Here is a 23,196-nt window from a genome sequence, read left to right on the forward strand (position 1 = left end):
AGGATCATGCCTGATTAAAGAGCCAGGATATCCTGTAAACACTGCTGGATTGACACCTCATCCTGCTGGATTGACACCTCATCCCACCTCACATGTCCATCCCCCCCCCAAATGTTGAAACCCACAATAATATCAACATAGGGATTGGAGTGATAGCACAGTGGTAGGGCTTTTGCCTTGCATGCGGCTGACCCAGGACCAACCTGGGTTCAATCCCCGGCATCCCATATGATCTCCTCAGCCTACCAGTAGCAGTTTCTTTTCTTTTTTTTTTTTTTTTTTGTTTTATGTTTTTTGGTTTTTTGGGCCATACTCAGTGAAGCTCAGGGAGTACTCCTGACTATGTGCTCAGAAATTGCTCCTGGCATGGGGAGACAATATGGGATGCCAGAGATCAAACCGTGGTCTATCCTAGGCTAGCAGCGGCAAGGCAGATGCCTTATTGCTCTGCGCCATAGCTCTGGCCCCTTCTTTTTTTTTTTTTTTTTTTTTAAATTAGGGTCACACCCGAACCAGGAATAAGCTCTCAGTGCTGCTGGATGTGGCCCACCCTCACCCCCACCCCCAGGAAAAAAGAACATCAAAGGGGAAGGGGATCAATGAAACAATTACTAAAGTCACCATTTTGCAACACTGGTAAATAATTTGCCATTTAAAGACAAATTGGAGATGATTAGAAAGAAGATTGTCCTATATTTTCAGATGTGACATATAATGGATATCATTGCCAGTAGTGAGTCAGATTTACATTACGTACTTTATGAAGTGATGTAATGTGACAATATATAATGCCACCAGTGCTATTTTCTATATTCCAAAAAAAAAGTTTAACCTCGACCTGAATCTAACTAATCAAAAGGAATTAATTCAATATATACTGATTCTGGGGCATTTTACAATAAAACTGGCCAAGCCTCTTCAAAGGCTAGTCAACATGGGAGACAAAAATAGCAGCTATTAATCATTTTACCCACAACTCATCATAGTCTCATGGGCAAACCCTGCACATATAACATGCTACATTAGGACGTGGATTAGCTTAAATTAGAAGTGACACTGGGACAGTGGTGGAGGGAAATGGGCACTCTGGGAGTGGTGGGTTATGTTATGCATGAAACCTTGTTATTAAAGTATTGTAAACCACAGTATCTAAAATAAAAATTAAAAAGAAAAAAGTGATCCCTAAGTCCTGAGCACAGCCAAATATGGCCCCCCCAAAATGGGGGACACCAAAATGCTGAGGTTTTTGTTTGAAGAGACACCCAGTGTTCAAGACTTACTCCTGGCTCTGTGCTCAGGGAAAAAACCCTTGTCAGCTGCCATGTGTACTGCAAGAACCTTACCACTGTATTTTGCCCTGGCCCCCAAGTGGCTTTATTTCCCCCCTTTTTATCTCCAAGTGGCTGTTTTGTTTGTTTTTTTGGGAGTGGGTTGTGGTTTTTTTTGTTGTTGTTTTTGGTTTGGGTTTGGGTTTTGGGTTTTGGGTCACACCGGCATCACTCGGGTTACTTCAATTTCTATGCTCAGAAATTGCTCTTGGCAACCATATGGGTTGCTAGAATTCAAACCACCGTTCTCCTGCATGCAAGGCAAATATGCTTCACCTCCATGCTGTCTCTCCGGCCCCCCAAGTGGCTTTTTAATAGATTTTTTTTTTAATTTAGTGAATGAAATACTAAAATCATCTGGTGGTGAAAGCTCGTTTCCTAAATTATCATAAAGTGGGAATAGGAGCCCCCCCCAGATTTGGCGAAGATTTAAATCTCATGAAATTGCAATCTGCTCTAAATTTTTTTCAGTTAATGGGGTCTTGGCTATTTCTTTCTCCTCCATATTTGTTATTGTTGTGATAATTCATCTGACTTAAATCAAATAGTAAAGAACAAATGAAGTTCATTGAAGAGCACTAACATTTCCTTTAATGATGTTCCTTTTTCTTTACAAATTCATGTTTAGGAGCCAGATAATACAGTAGGTAAGCACTTCCCTTGTGTGTGGCCAACCTAAGTTTGATCCCAGATGCCCCAGATGGTTCCCCCAATATGGTGGTATCAGGGATACCACCAGGAGTATTCCTGAGCTCAGAGTCAGGAATAAATCCTGAGCACTGCCAATTGTGGCTCTGAAACAACAATTCTTAGAGTTATTTTTTTTTTTCTGTTTTGTTTTGTTTTGGTTTTGGTTTTGGTTTGGGACCACACCATGCAGTGCTCAGGGGTTACTCTTGCCTTTACACTCAGGAATCACTACTGGCAAGCTTGGGGCATCATATAGGATGCCTGGGATTGAATCTAGGTCAGCCATGTTCAAGGCAAGTGTCCCACCTGTTGTGCTATTGCTCTGGCTCTTTGTATGTTTTGTGAAAATGAAAATTCACTTTTCCCTTTCCTCTCTCATGTTAAATCCTAGAAATGGCTGAGCAGGAGCGCTTTTTGCTGCACCAAGAGACTCTTCCTGAACAGCTGTTAGCAGAGAAACAGCTAAGTCTCAATGCAATGCCAGTGTTGACTGCACAACAACTCATCAGTGTATGCATTTTTTAAATCCTTCAACATCACTTATGATCCAAAATTCCCTCAATGTTTCTTGGACCATGTAGTATTAATTCCTAAGAGGAGTTGTCTTTTTGTTTGTTTGTTTGTTTGTTTTTTGTTTTTGGGCCACACCCAGTGGTGCTCAGGGGTTACTCCTGGCTGTCTGCTCAGAAATAGCTCCTGGCAGGCAAGGGGGACCATATGGGACACCGGGATTCAAACCAACCACCTTTGGTCCTGGATAGGCTGCTTGCAAGGCAAACGCTGCTGTGCTATCTCTCTGGTCCCAGGAGTTGTCTTTCTACTGTTTTTCTGTTACTTTCCTTTAGAATATGTTGTGGAAAGTTTTTTGGGAACAGGATGTCAATTAGCAGATTAGCTTCTGTTTCCTCAAGTATACACCTACTCCTAAAGATGCTTATCCGAGTGCCCAGAAGAAATTAATTGCGCTTTGCTTTTTGAGTGTGGAAAAAGGCTCAGACAATGAAAACAAGTATTGTTATGGGAAAATAATATAGGAAATTTATATTTTTACAATGTATTTTCCTGATTATAAAATTACAGAAAGTCTGAAAAATAAAGTTATGAATATATAGTACCTATGATCAAGTCAGCCAATAAAACCCATTTATAACACAGTGGAATCAATTGTTAAGTAAAATGTAGACTAGCCACATATCTTATCACGTCTCAAGTTTTAATTTTTTATTTATTTATTTTTTTTTTGGTTTTTGGGCCACACCCGGTGACGCTCAGGGGTTACTCCTGGCTATGCGCTCAGAAGTCGCTCCTGGCTTGGGGGACCATATGGGACGCCGGGGGATCGAACCGCGGTCCGTCTCCTAGGCTAGCGCAGGTAAGGCAGGCACCTTACCTCGAGCGCCACCGCCCGGCCCCTAATTTTTTATTTTTAATTATGAGAACAAAGATGCAAAGAAAGAGGACAAGGTAAAGTTACAGTGTGGAAGGACAATCACCCATAAACAGAATTCTCAGAAATCCCCTTGCTGATATATGAACTTTGAACTTTCAGCCAAAGAACATTAAGAAAAATAAAACAGAACCCATGTACAATTACTTTGTCCCACAAGTCCCCAGATTTTAATACAAAATATTTCTTAGCAGCACACAAAGCAATCTAAAGACATAAAACTTGTGTAACTACTTAAACATTGAAGGCAAAGTACTTTTTTAAATTTCCAAGCACATGCATATTAGTTTAAGTTAACCTCAAAAGTTTAAGTGGGATGTTTTTCTTAAGGATTAGAGTTAAAGGAGCACAGTAAAAACGGTGTTAGAGTGGCAATTATTGTTTGCATAGGCCCACCAAAATATAAGGACATGGAAAGGAAAAGCCTTGGCCTAAATACAAGGAGACCCTACCCCTGAAGTTTCCTGGCATAAGACCGACTCTAGGCTCCAGGCAAACTTGTTTGTCCAATCCAAGTCATTGTCTGTAGTGCCATTACACTTTTATTTTTCACACAGTCTCTGTTGTTGGTATCATGTTTCTGTATTAAAGATCTTGGAATCTGCATATCCTACATTAAAGTCAGGATGGTGCGGAGCGTCCTCTCGTTTCACCTCACAATTAAAGGGCAATGCAGAGAGCCCTGTCCTGTAAGGAGATCGTTGTTGTCAAGTCTTCTTAGTGTTAAGGGAAGTCTCTTTTGAGCAGGTCGATGTCAGAGCAGTGGTAGGATCTAAAAGGGCAACATTTTGGGCCCGGAGAGATAGCACAGTGGCGCTTGCCTTGCAAGCAGCCGATCCAGGACCAAAGGTGGTTGGTTCGAATCCCAGTGTCCCATATGGTCCCCTGTGCCTGCCAGGAGCTATTTCTGAGCAGACAGCCAGGAGTAACCCCTGAGCAACGCCGGGTGTGGCCCAAAAACCAAAAACAAAATAAAAAATAAAAAAAATAAATAAAAGGGCAACATTTTAAAAGTATAATACTTCTAAATATTAAAATTGGGTTTAAGGGGCCGGGCGGTGGCGCTAAAGGTAAGGTGCCTGCCTTGCCTGCGTAGCCTTGGACGGACCGAGGTTCGATCCCCCGGTGTCCCATATGGTCCCCCAAGCCAGGAGCAACTTCTGAGCACATAGCCAGGAGTAAACCCCTGAGTGTTACCGGGTGTGGCCCAAAAACCAAAAAAAAAAAAAAAAAAAAAAAATTGGGTTTAAAAGTGTAAGTATAATAGAGTAAGCTCAAAAACAACACTGAAATGTGTATATGATTTTGAACTTAAAAATATAAAGTATTGACATTTTAAAAGTTTATATCAGGATCTGATATGACTCAGTGTATACTTGAATGTGTGTGATGACCTCAGTTAATTCCTGTTAATTTTGTAAGGGATGGTCCTTTACAAAAATGTCTTATAGACCATTTTATGTAAAAATTAATTATGTTTGAGGGGCCAGAGCCTTGGAGCCAGCTGTAAGGCATCTTTCTTGTGTGCGCTAGCCTAGGACGGACCACAGTTCGAGCCCCTGGTGTCCCAAAGGGTCCCCCAAGCCAGGAGCGATTTCTGAGCACATGGCCAGGAGTAATCCCTGCGTGTCACCAGTTGTGGACCCCCCAAAAAATTAATAACAAAAATTATGATTGAATATAAAATTTTTGTTTATAATTTGGGGGGGTCAGGGAGACTGGGAGATCTCACCTGGAAATTCACTTAGGAGTTTCCTATGGCTCTCTGCTTACTCTGGGACCATGAACAGCCTGGAATCAAATCAGTTTTGCTACAGAAACAGCTTTTCCTGTGCTATTTCTTTTTTTTTTTTTTTTTTGGTTTTTGGGCCACACCCGGCGTTGCTCAGGGGTTACTCCTGGCTGTCTGCTCAGAAATAGCTCCTGGCAGACACGGGGGTCCATATGGGACACCAGGATTCGAACCAACCACCTTTGGCCCTGGATCGGCTGCTTGCAAGGCAAACGCCGCTGTGCTATCTCTCCGGGCCCCTCCTGTGCTATTTCTTTCAGACTAACAAACATGTTTTTAAGAGCTGACTGTGAGGCAGATTTAAAACTATGACTACATTTTTTTACTATAAAAATAGCTACAACAGGGGCCGTTGAGGTGGCGCTAGAGGTAAGGTGTCTGCCTTGCAAGCGCTAGCCACAGAAGGACTGCGGTTCGATCCCCCAGCATCCCATATGGTCCCCCCAAGCCAGGGGCAATTTCTGAGCACTTAGCCAGGCGTAACCCCTGAGCATCAAACGGGTGTGACCCGAAAAACAAAACAAAACAAAAAATAGCTACAACTGGGGCTGGAGAGATAGGGCGTTCGTTTTGCATACAGAAGGATGGTGGTTCGAATCCCAGCATCCCATATGGTCCCCTGAGCCTGCCAGGAACGATTTCTGAGCATAGAGCCAGAAGTAACCCTTGAGTGCTGCTGGGTGTGACCCAAAAACCAAAAAAAAAAAAAAAAATGCTACAACTTACTTGAAAGATATTAAGACTCTGTTCTTGTAAGTTTCTCTTAGCTGGTTGTATAATCTTTTACTTTTTTAAAAATTTGTCATAGCTATATATCTGTGAAGAAAACAGAAGAGCTAATGAATATGATTTCAAGAAAGCTTTGGATTTACTGGAATATATTGATGAAGTAAGTACAATCGTTTGATCTCAGTAATTATTCTAGGGTCCGGAGAGATAGCATGAAGATATGGCATTTGCCTTGCACGCAGAAAGACGGTGGTTCGAATCCCGGCATCCCATATTGCCCCGAGCCTGCCAGGAGCGATTTCTGAACGTAGAGCCAGGAAGAACCCCTGAGCACTGCCGGGTGTGGACCCCCCCCCAAAAAAAAAAATTTCTAATTCACACATCACTTTTAGTAGAACTGAACACAATATTTTGATTTAAAAGTATCTGGCTCAGTTACTACTAATTCATGGAATAAATACAGCTCTTTAGAATAATTCGAGATATCACTTCCTGATAGTTCTTTGATTTCATATACACAGAAGGTTGTTTTTTATGCTGGGGTATATAGCTCAGTGCTTCACATCTATTGAGGCACTGGATTTGATCCCAGGCACCACCACCCAACCCTCCAATGCCTATGTTTCATTTCAAAGTCTCAAGGTATTTTCTTTCTCTGTTCTTTATTAACTATGATTGCTTCTGTTATATCAGTAGGGAAAGGGGTGGGTAGGATTGGGTGTGGCCCAATCCTAGGTAATGATCAGGGGACTATGTAGTGCCAAGGATTAAACCTGGGCTTCTAGCATGCAAAGCTTCCAGCTCAATAAGCTATCTCCTTAACCCCTGTTATTTTGGTTCTTTGTGCCACAACCAGTGCTCAGTGCTCAGGATCACTCCTGGTAGGCTTGTGGTGATATGGGGTGCTGGGTGTCAAACCTAGATTGTATACATGCAAAGCAAGCACCTTTCTTGCTTGTACTATGTCTTTCTCTTATCCCTGCTTTATCAGTTTTTCTTCATTACATTCACCAAGAAGAATCTATTTCTCTGCCTTCTGAGGGGTGAGAAAAGGTTATTATAAAATGTTCTGTGTTGACCCTATAATTAGAAGTAGTGTGGGGTCTGGAGAGGTAAGACAGGGCACAAGGTCCTTTCCTTGCATTTGGTTGGCCCTGGATCTGTCTCCGGTATATAGTCCTTTGAGCACTACCAGGAGTGATCTCTGAGCACAGAGCCATGAGTAAGCCTTAAGCATATCCCTCTCTTAGAAAAAAGTTTGGTATGCAATACGGCAGAGAACACAATAGGTTGGAGCACATGCTTTGCATGTGGGAGGCCTTGGTTTGATCTTTGATATCACACCACTCCCTGGAATTACCAGGAATAGCCCTCAGTATGATCTCAAAACAAAAATACATGAAAGAAAAAAAAAAAAAAGCACTTCAGTAGATTTTTTTAAATAATGGTTTATCTTTAAATTATTTTTTAAATTGTCTTTAAATTAAATTACCTTAAAATTACTTTGTTACCTTTTCATTATTTACCCATACCATAGAGTTAGGATTTCTGAACTATCTGGTAAGGGTAAATTGGATTAAAGAATTCAGTTTATTTGGTGATAGAGGGAAACTGGCTTCTGGTAATTAGCATAATGTTAGGAATTCAAAATACTGATGTAAATAATTATTATAAACTACTGCTACTTTATAGTTTCTTCCCTCCCCTACCCTCCCCTCTGTTGGGCCTATACCAGTAGTACTCAAGACTTGATACTGGCTCTCTTCCTGTTAAACCATTAACTGGCCCCAGGTCTACTTCATTTCAAATAAACAATCTTAGCTCTCTTAGGGTAATCTGAAATCAGATTACTACAGAATAATTGCAAATTTAAAAATTACTGATTTTTGAGTACTAATGTTTTTAAAAGTAATTTGGGGTATGTGCAATAGTACATGGGCATGCCTAAGCTGTGCTCAATCCCCAGGACTGTGTGGCAACTCAAGCATTACCAGACATGGCCCTGGAGACATTTGAGCATCACTGGGGTAGCCTTGGTTGAACTTGTGCACTGCAGGGCCCAAGATGCAATTCATTCTTGGTCCCCAGGTTCCCAAAGAAAGGAAGGTTTTAATTGGTGTTTTGTTTTGTTGGAGTATGAGTAAGCCCACCTGGCAGTTTTCTGGGATCCCTCCTACTGTATTATATATGCTACTGAGGATCTAGCCTATATGGGCCACGAGCAAGACTAAGTACCATATTTTTTCACTCTATCAGACAAACGTGACCATAGTTTTTAGACAAGGAAAACAAGAAAAAAAAAAATTCTAAAGCAAATGGTGCAATGGGAACAACCAGCCTGCGAGGCTGAAGTATATTTACAATATGCTGGTCCACAGCTTGTTAAAAATATTTACCAGAAAATTAAAAAATATTTTTTAAAATACTTTTTTGTTCATGTAAAACAAATAAAGTTACAGCAGTGATCAAATAGTATTAAATGAAAGTTCTATATGTGACGGTGAAAGTGCATTAATCTGATTGCTTGTACTATGTGGTATGTCTGCGCAATAAAGGGGGCAGATGTAACACTGCAGATGTCAAGTGGTTAGTATATGCTCTCCTCCCCTGCACTCAGGCTTCAGTTCCAGGTGGCATTTGTTCCATAAGATGCACAGACATTTCCCTCCATCTTTGAGGGATGAAAAATATGAAAAGTACAATGCTTAAAAGCCAATTGTGGAGGAGGTGAAGACATAGTACAGTGGTAGGGTGTTTGCCTTGCACGCAACCAATCCAGGACACATGATGGTTTGAATCCTGGCATTCCATATGGTCCCCAGAGCCTGCCAGGAGCAATTCCTGAGTGCCGCCCAATGTGACCCATAAACCAAAACAAATAAAAAGGCCAATTGAGGGCCAAAATATATAAAAAAAAAAAAAATGCAGAATTGAAGAGTTGACATAATGAGCACAGCATGCTATTTTTAAAAATCAGTATTAACAAGAATTTGTTTATTTTGCCATGAAGGAGGAAGATGTAAATGTAAATGATCTAAAGCTGGAAATTCTTTACAAAGCTCTTCAGCGAGATAAGTAAGTATTCATAGCATGAATGGAAGATGTCATTTTGAAAAAAGACTTTTGGGGTAGATTATATTTATAAATTGTGGGGTTTTTTTTAGTCTACTTGATGATAACATTATAAAAATGTTAATGGTTACATTAGTAATCTTTTTTTTTGTTTTTGTTTTTTTTGTTTTTTGTTTTTTGTTTTTGGGCCACACCCGGCGATGCTCAGGGGTTACTCCTGGCTGTCTGCTCAGAAATAGCTCCTGGCAGGCATGGGGGACCATATGGGACACCGGGATTTGAACCAACCACCTTTGGTCCTGGATTGGCTGCTTGCAAGGCAAACGCCGCTGTGCTATCTCTCCGAGCCCATACATTAGTAATCTTAATTTTTCATTCAGTAATGAAAAGAATAGCTTACAGGTTTAAGAACACTGAAAGGAGGAATCTCTATTTTAAAATTTAGACCACTTTTGTAGTGTTTCTAGTGGACCATGTCCCCAGGTATTCCAAAGGGGCCATGAGTGAAAATCAAATAGTGGGGCCACAAGAAGAAAATAAGATCAAAAGGGGACCATAACCAGCAAAAGGTTAAGAAATTACATTGAGGGGCCAGCGAGGTGGCACTAGAGGGAAGGTGTCTGCCTTGCAAGCGCTAGCCAAGGAAGGACCGTGGTTCGATCCCCCAGCGTCCCATATGGTCCCCCCAAGCCAGGGGCAATTTCTGAGTGCTTAGCCAGGAGTAACCCCTGAGCATCAAACGGGTGTGGCCTGAAAAACCAAAAAAAAAAAAAAAAAAAATTACACTGAGTTAGATATTAGTTACATGGAAATAATATTTTTTTTCCTATTTTCACAGAAGTTTTGTCAAACAAACAACATTTATTTTTAAATAAAAAGGGCTGGAGAATTGTAGAACAGGGATTAAGGCTTCTGCCTTGCTGGCAATCTGCGTTTGAGTCTCAGCACTGTATATGGTTTGAGAACTGCCAGGTGCTCCTGAGCTCTTCTCAATGTAGTCCAACCCTACCCTGTGCACCCCCCCCCCGAATTATTATTTGAATTTGAAAATCAGTGTCTTTTTCCTATTGAATCTTTTACTGTTCCCTACTTTCAGCATAGCAGAACCTCCATTCACAGAAATGGCAGTGTTAAGATTAGTGCTTGCAAGACAGACACCTTACCTCTAGCGCCACCTCGCCAGCTCCAAGATTAAGATTTTTTTTTTGTTTGTTTTTGTTTTTGTTTTTGGATCACACCCGACAGTGCTCAGGGGTTACTCTTGGCTGTCTGCTCAGAAATAGCTCCTGGCAGGCACTGGGGACCATATGGGACACCGGGATTCGAACCAACCACCTTTGGTCCTGGATCGGCTGCTTGCAAGGCAAACGCCGCTGTGCTATCTCTCCGGACCCAAGATTAAGATTTTTAAAAGGAAAATCAGTTGTACTGTGTGGATGAACTGCAGGAAAAAAATTTTAAAGCAAACATGACTTGGTTGCTAAAATTCTGTCCTATTCCCTATTCTCCCTTTTCCTGTAATGTTGAAAAATAGACTATTTTTACTGAAGTATTTCTTTCTCATAGATAAAACTGTTAAATTTTACTTCAATTCTTGATTTTCCTTTTCAGTCAGAAAAAGCATATTGTCATTTCACTGGAATTCCCAGTCTTAACTTTGTAAAAAAATTTTTTTAAGTATCTGGTACAACATGCCCCCTCCCCTGCAAGTGTGAGAATGCCTTGGGATTCATCTCTGGTATCTCCAAAAGTAATGGAAATGAAAATAGCTTTAAGTTGTTATGGAGGACATAATAATATTTTTTACAAAGCTATGGTTCTGTCTGTTTCTCAGTAATAGAGCATCTTAATTGGATACAATTTTTGTTGCCATTTTATTTTCATAAAGAGTGTATGTTGTAATATTGTTTTTACTACCTACATAATGCAGAATGAATATACTCTGGGGTCTTAGATTAATTATTTATGAAATTTTCTTGGGAAAGATAACCTTACTGGTTTTTGACATCACATATTTATCTGATAAAGTCATCTTACTTCTAATATAGAAACTAAATAATAGTTAATGCTCTTATTTAATTTGGAAATAACTTAAAGGGCTAAAGGGCTAGAAGGCAAATTATATATGCTACGAGCCCAGCCTCAATCCTGAGCACCACATGGTCCCCTGAGCTATGCTTGGAATGCTCCCCATCTCCCTTCCACACACCAACTTGGATCCCAGAACAATCTCTGTAAAGGTAGCATGATGTGGTCCAGAAATAATAATTTGAAACAAAATTCAAAATTCTCCATTTATAGGCTGGAGAGATAGTATGGAGGTAAGGCGTTTGCCTTTCATGCAGAAGTTCAAATCCCATATGGTCCCCCATGCCTGCCAGGAGTGATTTCTGAGCGTGGAGCCAGGAGTAACCTCTGAGCACTGCCAAAAACCAAAAACCAAAAAAAAAAAAGATTCTTGAAAACAAAGCCACAACAGCAATGGTCATTTATTTTCTTATATCCATGATTTAATTTTCGCATAATAGTGACTTTTTTTTCTAGCTGGTCCAGTTCAGATGGTAAAGATGATCCAATCGAAGTATCTAAAGACAGCATATTTGTGAAAATCTTACAGAAACTTATAAAAGATGGTAAGTATTTTAATTTTAGAAATCACTGAGGTGATTGACAGATCCTTGGTTGCAGGTGGTTTAAGATGAAGCATTCTTAATGTTTAAAAACTAAATGTTAAGCAGACTGGGGGGTGTGGTTCAATGGTAGATCACATGCCTTTCATGCTTCAAGTACTGGGTTTGATCCCTAGTATTCCTCCCCCAATTTAAGAATATAATCAGAATTAGATTTCTTTTAAAAGTACCCTTATTCCTCCTTCAATTGGGGGAAAATGTTTCAAGGTGAAGTCTTCATCTACATCAGGGGTCTCAAACTTGCAGCCCGCAGAATGTTTGTGGCCCACCGTACAACATTTTGTGGCCCACAGCTGGCCTTCAAATATCACAGTATTTGCAATTATTCACTTACTGAATAATCGCAATAAAAATCGCATTAGTAAGAAAAAAATCGCATTAAACATTTGCATACCCTGAGCAGTATGTTCGGGGTATTGCAAATGTTTAATGCGATTTTTTACGATTTTTTTCTTACTAATGCGATTTTTTATTGTGAATATTCGGTAAGCAAAATTCCTTATGTGGCCCTGCCTCACCCCGACTTTGCCTCCTGCGGCCCCCAGGTAAATTGAGTTTGAGACCCCTGGTCTACATGGATCATGAGTTGACTGCAATGGACAGAGTCTTCATGCTGATCTAAGACAGACAAGGAATCTAAATAAATATAGTGATTTTACTTATAATAATAATTTCCTTTGATTTTTCAGTTAATTCTGGTGAAGACTAAAAATTTTAAAAGAGCTGATATTCATGGCCAGCCAGGCTTAGAGAACAAACTACACTTTCACAAAATTCAAAGTTGTTCAGAATATAGTTGTTTTGGGTAGTCAATGCTCCTGCTTCAATCCAGTGTGATGTTCATTCCTCTATTGTCCATTTTCTACCTACCCCTCACACCTATACCCTTACATACAAAATAATGTATCTTATATTGCTAATTATAAAAAAAGGTAATGGAATTATTGAAAAATACTTTAATAAAAAGAAATATTGTAAAAATTATTATATTTCACAATGGGTCATTAAAGTAGTTGTCTAAGTCCCATTCCTAATTGCCACCTGATATAGACTACCCTCCCCCCAAATGCTTGTAGAACTGAATCATGCCTAGTTATTCAATTCAATCTTTACTATTCTTAGATTGTGAATCATAGATGGAAAGTCAGTTTAAAAATTTATCACATATGATAGAACAAAACTTGTAGAGGCTATTATGAATAAAAATACACGAATGAGGATATATTTTTGAAGCATACATATTAATAAATTTTTTTCAAAAGATGGGTTCTCACGGTAGAAATACACAGAAATGGGACCGGGCGGTGGCGCTAGAGGTAAGGTGCCTGGCTTGCCTGTGCTAACCTTGGACGGACCGCGGTTCGATCCCCCGGTGTCCCATATGGTCCCCCAAGCCAGGAGCAACATCTGAACACATAGCCAGGAGTAACCCCTGAGCATCACTGGGTGTGGCCCAAAAACCAAAAACAAAAAAGAAATACACAGAAAGTACTATATATTTCATAGGCTCTAGCAGATGGTACTCAGTGGACCAAGGACCATCATCTTGGGGCTTCTGCATGCTCCCCAGACCTTGGAACTGTCTCTTCAGCCCAAGAAATGATTCCTGACCAACCTGATTATATTTAAATTTCAATAACATTTTGAGGTAGTTTTCATGACAGTATACTAAATTATTTTCCAAATCAGTGAATATGTAATTACATGAAAAACTTATTTTCAAAGTGATTGATTACTTTAATACATTGAAGAAGAGACAGACTAGAGAAATATGAAAATACTTCAGATCCTCTTTAAAGACTTGGCTGTTTTGACGACTAGGGGGAAAAACAGTCAAGCAAGAAAAGAATGTCATATTTTTACTTTGAAGTATGTTGGACAAATAGAAGGAATTTAGAGCGAAATATTTCCTAGTAGCAGAGAGAGATATTTTTAATCTTCAGTTGTTTAATTTAATGTTTTTGTTAATTGAATGTTTTTAATCCTCAGTCATTTAATTTTTGAAATTACCTGAAAATAAAATAACTATTTGTTTTTATTTCTAGGCATACAGCTGAGTGAATACTTGCCAGAGGTGAAAGACCTACTACAAGCAGATCAGCTTGGGAGCTTAAAATCTAATCCTTACTTTGAATTTGTTTTGAAAGCTAATTATGAATATTATGTTCAAGGGCAAATGTAACTTTTCCTGAAAATCTATGTAAGCAGACCCTTATAAAGATTTGTTTACATTTGTACAGTTTTGTTATGACATGTGATGAGAGTTTTTATTGTTTGGAAGTTACTTCAGGTTATGTAGTTAGAGTTTTGGTTTCTTTAGTTATAAGGTATTTTTCCTTTTTATTTTTAACTGGGGGTTAGTTTTATACAATAACACTTTAATTTAGTATCTGTCTTTCCATCTAGAGTCCCTCTCTTTGTCTGGCCACTTAATATCTTTTCTATTTATTTGTTATTTTTAGGAGTAGTCCCATAGGAGTGGTGCTCAGGGCTGACTCCTTGCTCTGCACTCCTGATGGACTCAGAGGACCATATGTGATGCTAGACATCAAACCTAAGTCAGTCACATGCAAAGCAAGGGCCCTTCCCACTATACTAATGTCCAGCCCCTAAAAATGACAAGACAGTCTCTCTGAATTTATGTGACATTTGTGACATTTGATATCTTTTGGTTAGATTTAATAGAATTTATTTATTTAGGGACCGGAGCAGTGGCGCAAGCGGTAGGGCATCTGCCTTGCACTGCTAGCCTAGGACGGACCATGGTTTGAATCCCGGCGTCCCATAGGGTCCCCCCAAACCAGGAGCGATTTCTGAGCACATAGCCAGGAGTAATCCCTGAGCATCACCGGGTGTGGCTCAAAATCTAAACAAACAAAAAACAAAAGAATTTATTTAATGGCTGAGTACAGGTTCTATTTCCATATGGACCCCATAGCATTGCTGATTTGTAATGAGCATGGCAGGTATTCTTGACACTACCGGAGTTGAACTGCATTGCTTCCTTGGGTCTTTATGTTAAACTGATACCCTGATTAACTGAAAATTGCAATCTGCTAGGGAGGACAACCCTCACTATCACCAGAAAAAAATTAAAAAAGCCAGACCTTGCTAACTTCTATTAGAATATAAGGAATAAAATTGTGGGCCTAATTTCATGGCATTGAGAATTTTGAAAAATTTTATATAGGGCCCGAAGAGATAGCACAGTGGTAGGGCGTTTGCCTTGCACTTGACAACTTGGGAGGGACCCAGTTCTATACCTGGCATCCCATATGACCCCCCAGCCTACCAGGGGCAATTTCTGAGTACAGAGCCAGGAGTGACCCCTGAGCGCCACTGGATGTGTCCCAAAAACTAATCAATAAATTTAAAAAAGTTTTAAAAAATTTCATATAATGTTTTTTCTGTTTTATTTATTTTTTATTTTGGGGGGCCACATCTGGCAGTGCTCAGGGTTTACACTTGGCTGTGTGCTCAGAAATTACTCCTGGGTTGGGGGGCATATTGGATGTTGGGGATCAAACCCAGGTTGGCAAGGACCCTTCCCACTATGCTATCATTCTGGTCTCTATAATGTTAATAAAAATATTTTAGTAAATAAGGCATTTGTGTGACTTTCTAAACTATTGTAAATTACCACATAGGTTTATAGTAATAAATAATAGTAATACAAGTGTTAGATGGGTGGGAATTCATCTATAGTTCTGGGGTGATTTACACAATAATAGTACAATGGATATATACAGTGTCTTGCATATGACCAGGGTTTGATTCTCAGTATCTTATAGTCCCCTGTGTACCCAAACATCCACAGGAGTGATCTCTGAGGGAAGAGATGGGAGTAATCCCTGTGCCTCTCTGGGTATGGTCCAAAAACAAAACAAGCAGAAACCTTAAATACTTGTTTTGTTCTGACCAATGTTAGAAGTGGCATGGAAAGCTCTATAAACTTGCTTTACAGCTAAAGAGGTCAAATAAGAGTCTATTTATTGATTTCACAAAGTACAGCCATCTGCCTTCTTCTTTCTATTACCATGACCCATTTGGTGCTTAGTTCTTCCTAAAGAAACATTCTATTTTCTTTTCTTTTTTTTTTTTTTTTTTTTTTTTGGTTTTTGGGTCACACCCAGCAGTGCTCAGGGGTTACTTCTGGCCATGAGCTCAGAAATCACTTCTGGCAGGCTTGGGGGATCATATGGTATGCCGGGATTTGAACCACCATCCTTCTGCATGCAAGGCAAACATCTTACCTCCATGTTATCTCTCCACCCCCCCCCCCAAAAGAAACATTCTTAAGAATTTAAATGCCGGGGGCCGGGCGGTGGCGCTGGAGGTAAGGTGCCTGCCTTACCTGCGCTAGCCTAGGAGACGGACCGCGGTTCCATCCCCCGGCGTCCCATATGGTCCCCCAGCCAGGAGCGACTTCTGAGCGCATAGCCAGGAGTAACCCCTGAGCGTTACCGGGTATGGCCCAAAAACCAAAAAAAAAAAAAAGAATTTAAATGCCACCCTCTCTCACCACTCCTATTCAACATAGTATTGGAAGTACTTGCCATAGCAGTCAGGTAAGAAAAAGATATCAAGAACATCCAGATAGGAAAGGAAGAAGTCAAGCTCTCACTGTTTGTAGATGACACGATACTATATTTAGAAAAACCTTTAAAGACTCTACCAAAAAGCTTCTAGAAACAGTAAATTTGTACAGCAAAATGGCAGGCAACAAAATTAACATACCTTCTTATAAATAATGAGAGAAGAAATGGACATTTAAAGAAATCCTGCAAAATGGAACAAGAAAAGCCTCTTCAACAGGTGGTGTTGGGACAACTGATCAGCCACATGCAAAAAAGTGAATGCAGACCTCCATCTAACACCATGCACAAAGTTCAAATCCAAATGGATTAAAGACAGCTGTAGAGATAGAACAGTGGTAGGGCATTTGCCTTGCACGTTGCCAACCCAGAACGAGCCTGAATTTGATTCCCCTTATCCCATATTGTCCCAAGCCTGCCAGGAGTAACCCCTGAGCACCGCTAGGTGTGGCCCAAAATTCAAAACCAAAAAAAACCACGCAGATTAAAGACCTTCATATCAGACCCACAACCATAAGGTATATAGAAGAAAACATAGGGAAAACACTCCATGACATTGAGACCAAAGACTTCGTCAGGGAGGAAACCTCACTATCCAAATAAGTGGAAGTGGAGATAAACAGATGGGACTATATTAAGCTGAGAAGTATCTGCACCTCAAAGGAAATAGTGACTAAGATACAAAAGCCACCCACAGAATCGGAGAAACTATTCACTCAATACCCATCAGATAAGGGGCTAATATCGAAAATATACAAGGTACTGACAAAACTTAAAAAAAAAAAAAATAGGGCCGGAAAGATAGCATAGAGGTAGCGTGTTTGCCTTGGTGGTTCGAATCCCAGCATCCCATATGGTTCCCAGGAGCCTCCTAGGAGCGATTTCTGAGCGTAGAGCCAGCAGTAACCCCTGAACGCTTCTGGGTGTGATACAAAAACCAAAAAAAAAAAAAAAAAAACCCAAAAAAACAAACATCTGGAGCTGGAGCGTTGATGCTAGAGGTAAGGCGTCTGCCTTGCAAGCGCCCAGCTTCCCATAAGGTCCCCCAAGCCAGGAGCGATTTCTGAGTGCATAGCCAGGTGTAACTCCTAAGCGTGAATGGGTGTGGCCCAAAAACAAACACACATACAAAAGAGAAAATTAAAAAACTAACCCCATCAAAATATGGGGAGAAGAAATGGACAGACAGTTCCTCAGAGAAGAACTACAAATGGCTAAAAGACACATGAAAAATGCTTCACATAACTAATCAGGGACATGCAAATCAAAACAATAATGAGGTCCATCTCATGCCACAGAGAATGGCACACGTCACAAAGAACAGATCAGTGCTGGTGGGGATATGGGAAGAAAGCAACTCTCATTCACTGCTGGTGGGAATGTCATCTAGTCCAGCTTTTTTAGTTTATTTGTTTGTTTTGGGGTCACACCCAGCAGTGTTCAGGGGTTACTCCTGGCTCTGCACTCAGAAATCGTTCCTGGCAGCCTCGGGGGACCATATGGGATGCTGGGATTCGAACCACCGTCCTGCATGCAAGGCAAACACTCTACCTCCATGCTGTCTCTCCAGCCCTAGTCCAGCTTTTAAAGAAAACATGAAATTCCTCAAAAAACTAGAAATTAAGCTCCCAAATGATCCAGCAATACTACTCCTAGGGATATACCCTAGGAACACAAAAGTACAATATAAAAATGTCTTTCTCACACCTATATTCATTGCAGTGCTATTTACAGTAGTCAGAATCTGGAAACCACTGAGATGCCTGACAACAAATGAATGGCTAAAGAAACTGGTATATAGGGGCCAGAGTGGTGGTGCAAGTGGTAGGGCATTTGCTTTGCATGTGCTAACTTAGGACGGACTGTGGTTTGATCCCCCCGTGTCCCGTATGGTCCCCCAAGCCAGGAGCAATTCCTGAATGTATAGCCAGGAGTAACCCCTGAGCGTCACTGGGTGTGCCCCCCCCCCAAAAAAAAAGTTAATAAAACAAAACAAAACAAAAAAACCATATAGATACACAATGGGATACTATGCAGCCATCAGAAAAAATGAAGTCATGAAACTTTCTTATACATGGACGGACACAGAAACTATTATGCTGGATGAAACAAGTCAGAGGGAGAGAGACAGAATAGTCTTACTCATCTACGGGATTTAAGAAAAATAACAGGCATTATTGTAATAATACACAGGGATAATAGAGATGAGGGCTGGAAGGACTGGCCCACAATAAGAAGCTTACTACAAAGAGTGGTGAGTTCAATTAGAGAATAACTATACTGACAACTATCATGACAATGGTAGTGAGTGAGAGAAATAGAAAGCCTGTTTCAAAAACAAGCAAGAGTGAAGGAGGAGGGATATGGGGGGCATTTGGTGGTAGGAATGTTGCACTGGTGAAGGAGGGGTGTTCTTTTTTATAACTGAAACCCACTACAACATGTTTGTGATCATGGTACTTAAAGATATTAGTTTAATAAAATTTAAATGCCAAAGCAAACCTTATTGAGAGTGAAAGTAATAGGTTCTCTCGAGTTGGAGTGTTGGAGAGGAGAGCATTTTGGGGTATGAGCTGCTTTTGTTGGTCTCACTTTTTATATCATACCTGCACTTGCCTAGTCACCTGTTAGACGTGAGGCCTAGTAGGTCAGAGGTAGACTCTGGTGTATCTGTGCTGGCAGTCAGCACAGATTTATAAAATAAGGCCCCTTCCTCTTTCCCTTCTGGGATAAGAGGAAAGTTCTTTTCCCCTCCTGCCACCACCTACTCATGTCTACGCTTTGAGGTTTGAAATTCGGCATTTCAAACTATTTTGAGTATTGGTTAAATAGGGCCAGAGAAATAGTATAGGAGTTTTGATGCGTGCCCTATTCATAGCCAACTTCAGTTCTATTCCTGCCACCACATACGATATTCTCACTTTACTTCTCCTCACCCCAAACCCCACTTCTCTATTCCCACCCCCAGTACTCCTTTGTTGTTTTTGTTTTGGGGCCACACTGAGTAATGCCCTGGCTATTCGAATACTCAGGAATTACTCCTGCACAGGAGTACACTGGAGATAGAACCCGGGTCAGTTGTGTCTCTTCAACCCCTATAAGTTGAGGAAAGCCAGCAATAAGCCCTGAGGACTGCCAGGTATGGTCCCCCAAGAAAATCCACTAATAGACTGTTTAAATTGAAAAAAATAAAAAATATATATCAAGTATTTCTAGTCCAGTTAAGCCTAATGTCAGTGTTCCTTCAGAACCTCAGCCCTTGTCTGCAGTTAATCCTGAAGCTCCAGCACCAAACCCTGTTCCTACATATTAATGTTTAGTTTAAAAAAAAAAAAGAACTGGGACTGGAAAGATAGCATGGAGGTAAGGCATTTGCCTTTCATGCAGAAGGTCATTGGTTCGAATCCTGGCATCCTATATGGTCCCCCATGCCTGCCAGGAGCAATTTCTGAGCATGGAGCCAGGAGTAATCCCTGAGCACTGCCGGGTGTGACCCAAAAACCACAAAAAACAAAAAACAAAAAAAAAACAAAAACTGTTTAAATTGATAAAGGGAATTAGATTGTTTATTTTTTGTTTGCTTGTTTTTCCTATTTGCAGCTTATGTTGGAAACATTGAGGGTATGAAGAGAAGCTAGGGAGAGAAGTTTGCCAGGTGGTATGTCAAATTACTGAATGTTCATGTTAAGAAACAAGACTTTGGTTTTACATAGACTTGAAATAATTGTCACCTTCATATACTGCCATGAGACTAATTATCCCTACCCACAGGAAAGCTGATCCTCCAATGACCCATCAATTATGTGAATATGAAATTATCACTCACACAATGTAATATAATTCTCTTTTGTTTGAGGGACAACTCTTACTATTCTCCAGGGCTCGGGGCCCCTCTAGGTGGAACTTAGGGGTCCAGGCTATAGTAGAGACCAAACCCAACCTGTACATGAATGTACATTCATGTGTGTGTGTTTTGCCTGGTGAGCTTTACCTTTCCATCTCAGTTGTTTTGTTAAAAGGGAGGAAACACTTTCTTCTACCTTTATTTTTTTCATAGTACCAAAATTATTGGGTTTTTTTGTTATTTTAATGGAGAAATTAGGCCTAAATTGGTTTGTTTGTTTGTTTTGTTTTGTTTTTTTATTCCCTTGTTACAGGGGTCATCCCTAGGAATGCTGTACTGCCTGGCATTGTAGTGGTGATCAAATTTAAGGCCCTGAGCAACTAACCATTTGCACTAAAAGTCCAGTCCCAAGGTATAAAATTTTAAACAATTTTCTTTCTAAATAAAATAGTTTTAGAGAACTTTTTTCAATGAATTATTGATGATTTTTTTAAAACTAACTATTGATAATGACAAATTTTAGGGGTGCTATGTGAGAATACTTTGGTTTTTCTTTTAGATCTCCTTATATTTTATTACTTATTACTAAGAAAAGAAAAAATATTTCTTGGTCTTTAGACCACACCCAATGGCGTTCAGTGATTACTACTGGCTCTGCACTCAGAAATCACTCCTGGCTAGGGACCATATGGGATGCCAGGAATCAAACCCAGGTTCATCCTGGGTCTGCCGTGTGCAAGGCAAACACTCTACCTCTGTGCTATCCCTCCCAGGAAAAAAATTATTATGAGTTTTTTTCTCCTGCTCTTTGAATGCTACTGTGAAAGTCACAGCTAGTAATCTTGATTAAATAAAACAGGAAAATTTTTTTTTTGTTTTTTTTGTTTTGTTTTGTTTTTTGGGCCACACCCTGTGACGCTCAGGGGTTACTCCTGGCTATGCGCTCAGAAGTTGCTCCTGGCTTCTTGGGGGACCATATGGGACACCGGGGGATCGAACCGCAGTCCGTCCTAGGCTAGCGCAGGCAAGGCAGGCACCTTACCTCCAGCGCCACTGCCCGGCCCCTAGGAAAATGTTTTTGATAGTAAATGGGTTATTGGCAAAACAGTAAATACAGGATCAAAAAATTACAGGAATTTTTAGTGATGTGAAAGCTTCTGGTATTCTTTTTGGGTATCTGGGTTTTGGGAATTTTTTTTTTTTGGTTTTGTTTTTTTGGGCCACACCCGGCGGTGCTCAGGGGTTACTCCTGGCTATCTGCTCAGAAATAGCTCCTGGCAGGCACGGGGGACCATATGGGACACCGGGATTCGAACCAACCACCTTTGGTCCTGGATTGGCTGCTTGCAAGGCAAACGCCGCTGTGCTATCTCTCCGGGCCTGGGAATTTTTTTTTTAAACAAAAATTTGAGGGGTTGAAGAGATAGCATGGAGGTTCAAATCCAGCATCCCATATAGTCCCCTGAGCCAGCCAGGAGCGATTTCTGAGCATAGAGCCAGGAGTAATCCCTGAGCACTGCTGGGTGTGACCCAAAAAAACAAACAAAAAAACAAAATCAATCAAACAAACAAAAAAAAAAAAACACCAGAAAAACTTGAAAAGATATGTCCCATTTGTTTTTCACTGTGTGTTCTGAGTCAAGTTTTCCCAGAAGTTTCCTGGAGCTAGTTTGGAAGGCAGGTGTGCTGTCTAGGCTACATTGGAGACTGCTGGTTTCCTTCCATGATTCAAATAGAAGGAAGCCCGATGACATGACTCTTTACTCTGTAGTAGTTGAACACATTCGTATGTTTTAAAGATAATAACTAAAAAAAAATTAGTTTAGTTCCACCAATATAATTTCTCTTTATAGTGCCAGGCAAGTGCTATATTGCAGTGGTTTTGACCCGTTTGGGCATTTTATACATATGTCCAAAGTAAAAATAGCTTTGTATGTCACTATATGAACCACCTTCCCCCAATAAAATGAAATGTGGTTTCTGTTCATTATTGACTCATTCTCTAAAATAATTGAAATATCAATATAAAACCATAATAGATTTGGAGAAGGGATTGTTTTGGAGTCACACCCAGCAGATGTCTGTACTCAGGGATCAGTCTTGGAAGTTTCAGGGAACCATATAGTGTACTGAGGATCCAATCTTGGTCAGCTACATGCAAGACAAACACCTACCTGCTATACTGTCTATCGTACCAGCTTGTTTCATACTAGCTAACCTAGCTTTTGTGGTTTTTGGTTTGGGGCTACACCTGGCTGCACCCAGAGGTTACTCATGGCTCTGTGCTCAGAAATTATTCCTGGCAAGTTTGGGGAACCACATGGAACGGCAGGGTCAGCCGCATGCAAGGCAACCACTCTACCCGCTGTGCTATTGCTCCAGACCACTAGCTAAACTTTAAAAACGGTCTTTGATCCATTTTAGGAAGAGTTGCCTGTGCTGTGTCTACAGAAGAAAGCTACATGAGCTTTTTTATCTGTCCTCAAGAGAATCCACACCTGTCCCAGTTGCCAGTTTCATTCCATTCAAATGTGAATTGCAGTTATTTTGGGAGCACTTAAGAACATTAGAAAAATGAATTATTCCATTCTGGCTTATACCATGCCACTGATGTACCTCCTTAAGGCATGTCATCGAGTTCATTACGAAGGACTATTTCTCCTTGTCCTTTGTACAAGGAGATAAACTGTTGGTGCATGCGTGTGTGTGTGTGTGTGTGTGTGTGTGTGTGTGTGTGTGTGTGTGTGTGTGTGATGGCAGGGACAGATTGGGAAGGCAAGAAATTCTAAAGGCTTAATTACCTCCTCTGACCCTCCCCTTAGCATAAGTAGATCCAAATCCATCTAGAAAAATGAAAGGCATATCCCCATAGATCAAATATATAAATAGAACTGCTTTAGCAAGCTCTGCTAGATGGTCACTCTCTCTAGATGGGAAGCAGTCTGGGCTTGGCAAAGCATGACTCTAAATATAAAGATGAGTTGGCATTCTCAGAATTCTCAGAAGGAA

At 40.4% G+C, this 23,196-nt stretch overlaps 1 protein-coding gene across 1 annotated transcript in view; it reads left to right on the forward strand.

The window, feature by feature from the left end:
* NUP133 (nucleoporin 133) overlaps nucleotides 1-13,991 on the forward strand; it is a 77,537-nt gene extending 63,546 nt beyond the window's left edge. The window contains exons 22-26 of the mRNA XM_049776416.1: nucleotides 2,410-2,528; nucleotides 6,066-6,146; nucleotides 8,997-9,061; nucleotides 11,603-11,691; nucleotides 13,794-13,991. Of these exons, the coding sequence (XP_049632373.1) occupies nucleotides 2,410-2,528; nucleotides 6,066-6,146; nucleotides 8,997-9,061; nucleotides 11,603-11,691; nucleotides 13,794-13,930 (491 nt within the window). The 3' untranslated portion in view covers nucleotides 13,931-13,991. The remainder of the gene's footprint in view (nucleotides 1-2,409; nucleotides 2,529-6,065; nucleotides 6,147-8,996; nucleotides 9,062-11,602; nucleotides 11,692-13,793) is intronic.
* Nucleotides 13,992-23,196: the final 9,205 nt, after the last annotated feature.

This window comes from Suncus etruscus, chromosome 7 (genome assembly GCF_024139225.1).
Source record: "Suncus etruscus isolate mSunEtr1 chromosome 7, mSunEtr1.pri.cur, whole genome shotgun sequence".
NCBI classification, from domain to species: domain Eukaryota; kingdom Metazoa; phylum Chordata; class Mammalia; order Eulipotyphla; family Soricidae; genus Suncus; species Suncus etruscus.